A 12,127-nucleotide genomic window follows, 5' to 3' on the forward strand; every position below is an offset into this window, starting at 1 on the left:
CAATATAATAGGAGTCAGGACAAATCAAATGGCGAAAGTAGGCACGATCTGAGACATGTCGACCCGTTGATTGTTGTTAATATTTGGGGTTTTTGATGTTGGAAATTACATAAATGCCTCGCTGGTCTGTTTTTTGTGTATTCCACTATTATTTGCGTATTAAGACAAAGCGAATTTAGCGGGTGTCATTCGAATTAGCGACGCTCGCATGGGTTGACAGAGTGCTCATCCTGCAAGTTTCAGCGTCCTCTGGAAGGTGGCCGACCTGCAAGCTCACAGCGCGGCGCGGAGACACGGATGCGAGCTGCTGTGAGCTTGTAGATCGGGTGATGTGTGATGAGGAAGGGTAACACTGTGTGATGAGGAAGGGTAAGCCACGGATGGCTTATTGACTCCAGGAGTGAAAACGGGAGGATTTTACACAAGGTCCGTGTCACTCCGTTCACTGCAGTGTGCGCGCACACACACACACACACACACACACACACACACACACACACACACACACACACACAACGGAGGACGGTGTATCTATCTCTGTCTCTGTATCCGAGGTATTAAAACGGTCCGGTCGCGCCCCCCGCAGCCGCCGAAAACCGAAAGAGAAAAGGTGTTTCTAAAAGCTGTTTATGTGTTTGCAGCGTCTGTATCTTGTGCAATAACAATACTATCCGTGTTGTGTCCAAAAATGCCATACGATTGTGTGCTGCCTGCTGCTGCGGTTGCTGCTGCTACCGTGTGTGGCCTATGTCAAGTGAGCAGCATTAGCGTTAGCAGCAATAAGACTTCCGGTGCCGATCTCTTCAAAATAAGAGTACCCCTGAGGCAACTGATTTTTTCTTTTTGAAAAAAGATACATTTTCCCATGATATGCACATTCAAAATATAGATTAAGCATTTAAACGAACATACACAATGCTAATTATGTTTCTGGGTAAAAAATAAGGTTTAATAACATACAAAATAATGGAGTATAATAATTTATCGCACTTTTATTTTGAAGGCTGGAGCCTGGCTTATTGCTGCAACCTCCCAGGCAGGAAACGTTAGTGCTGCTCACTTGACAGAGCTCCGTGTGTGCACTGCATTCGCACATGCGCAGTAGAGTGGGAGGGGGGTCCTAGCGAGAGGTGGCTCAAACATATGCCTGTATAAAAATGTCGATGGGGACAGAGAAGAACTGTTGGTGAGGGAAAGGCCTGTATCGGCGGTGGATGAAGCCAGACCAGTCCAGCGTAGAGCACATTGGGGAGGCCATTATTATGGAACAGCTGCTCAGAGTGTTCTCCCCTGACATGCGGACCTGGTTAAGGAACGAGAGGAAATTAAGGAATGTGGGTGCCAATAGAGATGGGCAGCAGGTTGGTCACAATTATGGGGGAATCATTTGTTACTATTGCCAGCAGCCTGGCCATAAGGCCTCAGATTGAGGTGAATAAAGCACTGGGTTTATGCAAAGAAAGACTCTTGCTATTTTTGAACCTTTTTTCCATTTAAGAGTATTTTGAGTATTTTAAGTACTTTGAAGAATTGAGTAGTTTTTTGGACATGGTTTAAGTGCCTTTTTTGCACACACTACATTCACTCTAGGGACAGAGTGCAGACACAGGTTTCAGATCAACCACCACTTAAGTTAAACACACTTGATAGTAGCATGATAGTGTCGCACTCCAAAAATTGCCAACGTACCGGTACAAGCTCACAACACATTGTGGATGCACTGTGTTGAGAGCTTGTAGGACTACTATTTTCAGCATGCAACGCCATTGTGCGATGGAGCATAAACTATAGAAAAGTGCACTACTTGGATCTTGGCCAGGCTGGGTTGCCTACCCAGGGTTGTGCACTCAGTACACAAAGGAACCAATACTTTGTATGACAGAAGGTACAACCGCGCAAGTTTGTAGCGCCCCTATGGGCATAAGTGAAATCTCTTTTGAAGGGCTGCTGAATGGGCCCCTCAACACGATTTCAATTGGATATGATTGGATGTTGTGTTCATGATATATGACATTGTAAGAAAAGACGCGTGAACGCAATCACAGTCAAACGGTATGGAGTATCAACACCCTCGTTGTCAGTAATCGTCACATTACTCACGAGACCATTTGTGCCTAATGTGGCTGGGAAAAAACATAACAATGACATTTATAGCATTTGTGGGACTTCTATGGGTGTTAGGGAATCGCTTTTGGCTTGTTTGGTGTTGTTTAGAGGCCCCTCAATGAGTGATTCAAATTTGAGGCAGATCGGATGCTGCGTTCATGATTTGTGGCATTTTCCGCTAAATGGGCCCCTCCCGCAAATTTTGGAAATAAATCGTGGCCAATTAGAATGGAATCTGGAAAATCTGATACATTTTGATCACATGACTCCAGAGATTAATGTGTAAAGATTCGTGTGAGTTTTGGACAAAAAGTATTATCAAAAAGTGTTCTTTTTTAAGAAAACACAGAATTGTAGAAGATCTTGTCATGCGGAAATGGGCCTACAGTATGTGAGTTTACTATTGTGTTTACTGCAAGAAACAGATCAGAGTCAAAACGTGAAGCGGCCTGTTATAGTGCCACCATGAGTCCCATTTGAAAAATGTTGGGTTGAGGTTCTTCCTTGGCCTTCTGGAAGTGCGTGTGCAAGGTTTAATGCAGATTGGTCCAGTGGTGCTTGAGATTAGCTGCTCACAGACACAGCATGAACGCATGCATGCATGCATGCACGCACGCACACACATACGCGCACACACACGCGCACGCACACACACACACACACACACACACACACACACACACACACACACACACACACACACACACATTCACACAGGGGCGAAAACATAATAATAAAAAATCACACTCGTGTGAACTGAGCGGTGGTGTGTGTGTGTGTGTGTGTGTGTGTGTGTGTGTGTGTGTGTGTGTGTGTGTGTGTGTGTGTGTGTGTGTGTGTGTGTGTGTGTGTGTGTGTGTGCGCGCGTGTGCGTGTGCGTGTGTGTGTGTGTGCAACAGCGCCCCTCCCTTAACATGTGTGGTCAGAAAAGGTTACTGCAGGGCCAGGCTACGGACACGGAGACATACATACATACAGACAGACAAACAGACAAACAGACAGACAGACAGACCCACACACACGGCCACGTATAGGAGCGTTGTGACCACCGCTCAAAAACATCGTTGGAATGACAAAAGCTGAGACATGTGTCCATACAAATTTACAGTGTACTACTTCACAACAATGTTACATGTTGGAGTTTGTTATGTTAAATAGAGACATTAGATGAATGCAAGGACTTAGTTATGATTAGTTTAAACCTTTTGCCTCTGTGATCTTTGCTACCCTCCTCAAGCCTGACCCCAATTCCAATCACTGCCGATTGGAATTTGAAAAAAAGACAGCAAGGAGACATATTTACTGTTATTATTCCATAACACAATGCTGCCACTTGCAAAACTCTGAATTTCTTTTTGTCCAATGACCACATTGCTTCACACCAGTGTCCAATATAAACAATCTGGTAAGATGAATGGCCTTAAAGTAAACTTAGAATGTACAGTGTTTTACATAACGTTCCACAGCTTATTTGAGCTGAACTCAAGTTTTGATTCAGTTTCAATTATTTTAGATCTTGAGCATACAAATCAAGACAGTTCACTTTAATGAAAAACATAACAATATTGCAACCCCTTAAGATGTATTTGACTCGAGTATTTTATTGTGCTGTGTGAATTGTCTCAAGTTTTTCATTATGTTTATACTTTAAAATGCATTTGTGTTTGAATAGTAGAGTTTGGCCAAGTTTTAACTTTTTGTATTGAACCCAGTAATAGAACCCAGAACCCAAGTATTCGCAATGTTACAGTATGGAGTATTACTGTACATCAAAAAGCACGGTTGCTTTCTCTTTTATTAGAAGCAGAACAGCAGGACATGAATCTATTCCATTCCTCGGCTCCTGACACAAACTGCTCAAATGTGGGAATTATTACTATCTAAAGTAAACTTTGGTTCTGCACACGCACGCACGCACACACACACACACACACACACACACACACACACACACACACACACACACACACACACACACACACACACACACACACACACACACACACTCACAGGTGATCACTCTGGTGATTACTCTTCACTATCATCACACAGCTCGGCCAGGGATTCATCATTGAACTTGTTTCATGTTAAACACATCCACCCCTTTCAACCCTCATTTAGTACTAGGAAATGATAACATCTTCCTGTAACTCTGAGTGCATGCATGTTGAATATGTCTCATCTTTTTAAGACTGGCCATTGTCTAACAATACAACCAGTAAGACGCCTCAGGGCGACAAGCGAGGTCGAGCCATGTCTTGGCCATCTGTGATATATATCGGATCAGTTACCCATACATGGAGGCCCCTGGTAGCCATATATGGAGATCAATGTACTGTATATGGAGATATGCTGTGAGAGCCCAAACATGCTTATTCAGTTATTTGTTTGTGAAAGTCCTTTGACGTCTATGACATCTGACATCATCATAGATACAATCCCTTTTATGCTCATACATGGAGATCCCTGTCTGTAGAACCAGCCTCACAGATATGGGATGTCTTGGCCATCTGTCTTGGCCATACAGTATATGGATTCTGTTAGTGTGGTATGTGGCCGATGTGGCCTCCATATGGGCATTCCCATATGAATGGGAATGCCCATATGGGAATGCCCATATGGAGTGCTGTTAGATATGGGCTTAATATTGACTACATCAGGGATCTCCATATACAGTATGGGTATAAAATGGATTCTGTTAGTGTGGTTCCCCTGACATCACAGTGATGTCACCTGTGATGTCACAGTGATGTGTCAAGGGAATCACAGTGTCAGGCGTTACCCGTCCGTTCGGACGGACTTCCAGACAGACACGGACAAGCTGTGACGGTTCTGATAGTAAACTGCGACCTACGGTTGCAATCAACATAGCAAAAACTAGTTATCTTTTTCTTCTTTTCTTTTTAACAAACATCATCCCCATGCATGAGAAATCAGTCCCATATGTACAGTACCATATCTCTGCCTTGGATCTCAGAGAATTTATATCCAACTATTTATTATTAATTTGGAACAGAGGGTAAGTAAGGATAAGCACAATATTTTGCTTATCTGAGTTTTCCCTAATAAAGTTGTTGTTTTTGTGTGACCTCTCCCCTGGCCCCCACACACATGTAAAGCGTCTTTGAGTACTCAGAAAAGCGCCATATAAATCCCAGATATTATTATTATTATTATTAGAATACACTGGAAAAATCCCCCAAAGAGCTGCTTTGTATGACAAGCCGTTTTTTTTCTAAGTGCTGCTGGACTTAGAAAAAAACTGGCTTAAATTGACAAGCCGTTTTTTTTCTAAGTGCCGCTGGACTTAGAAAAAAAACGGCTTAAACTGACAAGCCGTTTTTTTTTCTAAGTGCTGCTGGACTTAGAAAAAAACTGGCTTAAATTGACAAGCCGTTTTTTTTCTAAGTGCTGCTGGACTTAGAAAAAAACTGGCTTATACATTGAGGAAGCCAAAGTCAAGACAATGATATAAATGTAATCAACACAAAGCACACAATTTATGAATTGTGTACAGTACAATTATGTACATGCATTGAGAAACATATCTCTACTCAATTTACATGAATGGGTTGGATACTAAGATTATTTAAAAAAAAATGTTTGTTTGTTTGTTTGTTTGTTTGTTTGTTTGTTTGTTTCAATTATGTATGCATGTGTGCTTCAGCTAAACCAATAATCACAAATGAGACATAAAACAATATTACCATATACAGTACATGGCAGTAGAGTATGGTTTATTGTGTAAGGATAGAGATTAGAGGACTCCTTCCACCTGGGTGTATAAAGGCAGTGGTGCTGGTGTCAGTTCAGAAAAAGCTAAGGTATGGCAACATGACTGGTGTCTTGCACGCGCGCGAGGCCAGTCATGTTGCCATACCTTAGCAACAGGCATGATACATTTATTTTAAGAAGTACATTTAATTTCCCCCCCCCCCGTTTCTATGGTTTCTTGGGCTGGATATGGCAGCCTGGAACAGTTGTTCAAGTGCAGCTAAACTTGGCATGTTAGTAAACATGCCACAATTAACAATAATGCATTGCACCTGTGCAGCTGACCTGCGGAACCTGGGAATATACCATTCTGTCAAGATGGGGAGAATACAAGTGTGGAGAATATAATTATAATACCTTGTTAAAGTGACCATTTTATTAAATTTGTAGTTATTTTACTGTAATTTAACAACATAATAACCAGCACAGATAGACAAAGAGACATTAATGGATTTATATTTAAAAGTAACTTTTATTTCCCCCCCTGGACCCAGGGTATGGCAGCTGCATACCCCTGCCATACCCAATTGACACCCCTGTATAAAGGACCTGCAGTGACACCACCACTTGATTCAGTATTCAGGCAAGTAGACCATGATTTGTCACTATGCATTCAAGTGCTGCCCTCTGTTGTTTTAAGTTTGACAAATCTGTATTGGGGCAGATGTTTTTGTTCTAGTTTATTGAATATGTGTTTTCAATTACAGATGAAGGAAGAAAAGAGGGAACACTTGTCTTCTTAACATCACTAATGCGATCCCCCCTCCCCAGTAATATCCAACCATTACAATTAAAGGTCCATAGGATTTATCACGTCCTTACAGCTGACAGCTGGCGGCTTAACAAAGATCCTTTTCAGAGCAGATATTTTAAATAATGACTAATTGCGGGTGTTTCATTTAGGTTTCTCTGTGTGCTAGCATGGATTTGTACAGGTGTTTTCACATACACTAAGAAACAAACTTCGGTTTACCTGGCTGCTGTTAAATGGGACTATCACAGCCATGTAAAGAGGGAGCTGTGACATATCTGTTCCCTTCAATGGATTGTTTTTGAGCGGTGGTCACACCGTCTCCATAGCGTGGCCGTGTGTGTATGTATGTATGTGTGTGTGTCTGTCTGTATGTAGCCTGTGGTGTAGCCTGCTATACCTTTTCTGACCACACATGTTAAGGGAGGGGTGCTGTTCAGGCCAGGCACACTCACATTCACACACACAAATATACACACACACACACGCACGCACGCACACACACACACACACACACACACGCACACACACACGCAGCCTCCACCGCTCAGTTCACACAAGTGTGATTTTCTTTTTTTTACAGCAAATGCGGATCATGGAGCCTCTCAAGTTAGCGCAAACACAACAGTAGCAGCACAGTAGAGTTACAGCAGAACAGACTTTTAAAAGATGAGATGATTAAAGAATGATATTGCATATTATCAGCCCATCTGAGTCAATGAAAAATGTAATTAGACATATCTGAGGTGAGACTTACAGTATGTGAATCACATGCATGACAATCAAGCATTTTGGACTTCTGTTGTCTGTCTCCAGTCTCCACTATATAAAAACATGTTATCTGTGTGTTGCTATTATTTTGGCATTTATTTGTATCACACCAGGTACAAGGATTGTAAAGGATTCATGTTGCAAAATAAACTGTGGCCATTCTACACGCACTTTGCGAGAAATTATACAGAACAGTCACACACACCTGGAACAGTTGTTATCTTTCTGCTACACAGTCAACAGTAAACAGTTATTGAGCAATTAAGCCCATAGATGGCACCATAGAACTTCCTCCCTTGACCCTACTTGAGTCATTATAACTGTGGCACAATAGAAAATATTGTTTTGATGGTTTAGAAAAGTAATAATTACTGCGAGACACACCCCATCTGCCTTTGACACCTTTATGAATAGCACACAAGGTGTGGGTGAGTCTTGTGTGCGCACGCACTCACGTCCATGCGTGTGTGCACTGGAACAGCCTGAGATCCATTTGCAGTGAATCTACTGCCAACCTACTGTGTACTGACTCATAATGTGAGTGTTGACTAAAGACAAACATATGTTTGTCTTCTTCAGAGAGAGAGAGAAAGAGAGTGACACGGAGGGATAGAGAGAGAGAGAGAGAGATGCAGACAGACAGACAGACAGACAGACAGACAGACAGACAGACAGACAGACAGACAGACAGACAGACAGAGATGTTATTACCCACATGCCACATTCAAAATACTCCTCACCACCTGCAAAGCACTGCACAACCTGGCCCCCCCATACCTCTCCGACCTCCTCCAGCCATACAGTATGTCCCCACCCGGTCGCTCAGGTCCAGAGAGGCTGGCTTCCTCGAGGTCCCAAATGCCAACCGCCGAACCTGGGGGGACAGGGCGTTCTCAGTGGCCGCCCCCACCCTCTGGAACGAACTCCCTAAATGCGTCAGAGACGCCCCCTCCCTTCCCTCCTTCAAAACCGCTCTGAAAACTCACCTATTCAAAACTGCCTTCCCCAGCTGATCTTGGACCATACTTTTGTTTTTATTGTTTTCTACTGTATCTTCTTATCTTATTCTAGTTTTTTTTCCTAATAAAGTTGTTGTTTTTATCTGCCGTACACACACGCACACACAAACAATTAGTATTGTAAAGCGACTTTGAGTACTAAGAAAAGCGCTATATAAATCACAGCTATTATTATTATTATTATTATTATTATTATTATGCCTGCTACCATCGAAAAAACTTCACCAGGCTGAAGTGTCAACTTTCACTCTAGTTGTTTGTGATGTCATCAGGTGTACTTTGAACAGCCCTGTGTTTGGCTGGGACAGGCCTGCCGTGGGATGGGTGGGGTGTGTTTGGACAGAAAGGGTGAACGCTCCCATTGTGCAACGTGCCCAGACAGAGGTAGTGGCTTGTTTGGAATTCTAAACGTGTTACCTTCAACTTTTTACAGAAGCCATACACGGATTTACCCACGTTGCTTTGAGAGACTCATTTGGATCATACGTAAGGACAGGATGGAGTTAACAAGCGACATAGATGCCACAAAGATTCTTGAGAAGGGCCCTGAATACCTTCGAAAGCAACTGGAACCTGAGGCTGAGATGAAGGCAGGCATGAGCGCCGTGGAGAGGCTAGCTGCAAGCAAACTAAAATATGTCAAGAGTCAACAGGTGGCCAACTCATTACAAGATCCAGTAATTAGTATTGGATCGGCCTCTGTGAGTAGTAACGGGTCCTCTAGGCGTAGCGGCAAGATTGTCACAAACAGGAATTCGCCTGTGGCTACAGGTAATGATCAAAGCTGCTCCGCAGGACATGATGACAATGCTGTGCGTCGGTCCAGCTCCAAAAAACGACCGGACTCAATTCTACTTTACCGGCAGAAGTGTGAATTGCTGAAAAGGTCACCAAATAAGCAAAATGTAAAACGCAGGTTACTGCTTGACACTGTGAATAAGAAACTGCCATCGCTTGTGGTAACGGATACGGAATGTAAGCCTTGTGATAAAATGTCAAATGCCAGTGATCCTCAATCGGAGAGGTTTTTAACGCATAATACACAGCAAAATGAAGCTGGAGAACAAGAGAGGACACAGAATAGTAACCCTGTGACACAGGTTGGTGTTGAGTATAAGCCTGCTCATAAATTAGTTGCTGAGGTAAAGAGGAGGAATTGTAAAGGAGTCAGCCGTTCTCATTCTGACATCAGCTCAAGATACTCTAAAAACTTTGCAGACTTTGATGCTTTCTTCAAGTACTGCGGGCTGGATGGCGAGGTCATTGAGTCAATGGGAAGAGACACCTTTTCGGCACACTCAGATGACCTCGTCTATGTAAGGAGTCTCAGCGTCTCCCAATCAGACGATGGTTTCTCAAGGAATAGTGGTGACAGTAATGGTGGCCTACTGGAAGAGGAGTTGCATGAAAATATTCGCCAGGGGACCTCAGTCATTGAACGCAATGCACGGATTATCAAATGGCTATACAGCTGCAAAAATGCTAAAGAGACTGGGAAAAAGTTACGGGATCTTGATTAAGAAAACACACCGAGGAGGAGGTGGAGATGGTGCACACCTACGAGTTCCTGGGAGTACATTATGAACAATAAACAGAGCTGGACTGACAACACTGAGGCCCTCGACTGGAAGGGACAAGCTGTTCTTCCGGTGGAGGCTCAGGTCTAAAACAGTCCGCTGAAGATGTTCTACCAGTCTGTAGTAGCCTGTGTCCCCTTCTTTGCCATGGTATGTTGGGGGTCAATTTGGCTAGCCATCGTCACGAAATTGGACCGCCCACTTGTCCCTTTTTGCGTAGCCATCATTGACTCTTGTCTCGAGAGATTGGATGGGGTTAACATCAACACAACAAACTGAACAAGCTGGTGAGGAAGGCTAGCTCTGTAGTTGGACTTAGCTGGACGAACGCTATCATGGAGAACCCCTCCCATCCCCTCTTTGATGAGCTAGCCAGGATGAGGAGCACATTCAGCCACAGACTCATATGCAGTCCTTTGTGCCAAGAGCCGACAGGTTCCAAAACCAAGCTGTCTGTTCTGTCGTTTGGGAAAGTGACTCCTGCTTTGACTCTGGCACTGTGTTATTTTGGATTACTGACTCCTGCAATGAGTCTGGAAGAGTGTTCTGTTGGATTACTAACTCCTACTTTGACTCTGGGGCCCTTGCACATGGGCTACTAACTATTATAGTCATTGTTATACTTTATTAATACTGTTGATACTGTACATATATTTCACAGATACTCACTGCTGAAGCCTGCACAGTACATTCTCTTCTGTACATACTGTATATCCAACCATTATTGGCAAAAGATGTATAATCATTCATATATTAATTGGTGATAGAATGTACATTTATACTTATATTTATTGATAAACTTTACATAAGTTAACCCATTCATTCAGAGACCCAGATGTCTTGTGTCAGTCTTTTGTTTCATTTTTATTTTATGTTACTGTAGTTTCCTCTTACTGCAAACTGTTGCTACTATGACACCTGCATTTCCCCCATGGATCAATAGAGGTTTATCTTATCATATTGTATCTAGGGGACAAGCATGGTCATTCATAACCCTGTACGGTGTACGCAGTACACACGACCTAACAAACCCCCACTACATTTTCTTTTATGTGCTTTGACCCAAGTGAAATAATGGATTTCACTATGAATTAAATCCTGCTCCTATTCAAACTTCATTATTATTAACCCATTAAGACCTGAGGCCGATTCTACAAATGCCGTAGATCGGCAGTTCTCTCACTTTCAAGATTTTTCAGAAATGTTCAAAAATGTACAAGCTCGCTGTGAGTATATCAGTAAATCTAAAATGACACAGATGTTATGGTCCATAGCAGCATAGAAAATTACATGATACAAATACAAAGACAAACAAGGGTGCACATAGTCCATATAAAATAAAATAAATAATACATTTATATACAGGCATGTATACGCTAATCGGCTAATGGTTCCACAGTTTAGCAAAAAACCTGACCAAACTAAATTTTTGTCCGAATTAAATGACAAATTTGGCAGAATCAGACAGCCACAAATACATTTGTACACAAGGTTTCGCAGCACAGAAGAGCAGGTTAATCTTTTTTAAATAATAGTAATAGTGTTTTTCTGCTGGACAATAATTAAACAGGTAAAATCACTAATCCAACAGACAAAGCCATGTAATCTGCAATCATTAGCAACCTGAATAGAAGTTCAGGTAACTCAAGGACAATCTGACAGAGGAATGTAGGTGGTAATCTGAGTTTGCTTATGGGTTTCGTTTCGCTTCAATGCCCACTTGAAACTGTATCTCTGCTTCTTTTTCCTTTTTCACTCTCTGTCTGGTTGGTTTCTTCTCCACCCACTCTCTATTTTATCCCTAAGGTGTTTTTTCCCACAATGGCCCCTGATCTGAACTCACAGGCACTGAACATTGAGTGATTTCATTTGATACCTCTCTCTCTCTCTCTCTCTCTCTCTCTCTCTCACACACACACACACACACACACACACACACACACACACACACACACACACACACACACACACACACACACACACACACACACACACACAAATTCACATGTGAGGCCATAAGCATTTTAGGACGACAACTTGTCTGCTGTTTTTGCTGTTTCAACCATAACCTTGAGGCCGAAAACAGCAGATCTACAAGCTGCGGCATGTTGATCAGAGCTTGTAGCGAC

General features: G+C 42.6%; 1 protein-coding gene across 1 annotated transcript; it reads left to right on the plus strand.

The window, feature by feature from the left end:
• Positions 1-8,810: 8,810 nt before the first annotated feature.
• fam110c (family with sequence similarity 110 member C) lies at positions 8,811-10,709 on the plus strand. The gene has a single exon (XM_080744571.1). It carries the CDS (start codon positions 8,919-8,921, stop codon positions 9,939-9,941), a length of 1,023 nt encoding a protein of 340 aa, XP_080600697.1. The 5' UTR covers positions 8,811-8,918; the 3' UTR covers positions 9,942-10,709.
• Positions 10,710-12,127: the final 1,418 nt, after the last annotated feature.

This window comes from Nannobrachium achirus, assembly GCF_963921795.1.
Source record: "Nannobrachium achirus genome assembly, chromosome: 16".
NCBI classification, from domain to species: domain Eukaryota; kingdom Metazoa; phylum Chordata; class Actinopteri; order Myctophiformes; family Myctophidae; genus Nannobrachium; species Nannobrachium achirus.

Coding starts and splice junctions, on each gene's coding strand:
- fam110c (XM_080744571.1), top strand. CDS start 8,919: ATGGAGTTAACAAGCGACATAGATGCCACAAAGATTCTTGAGAAGGGC.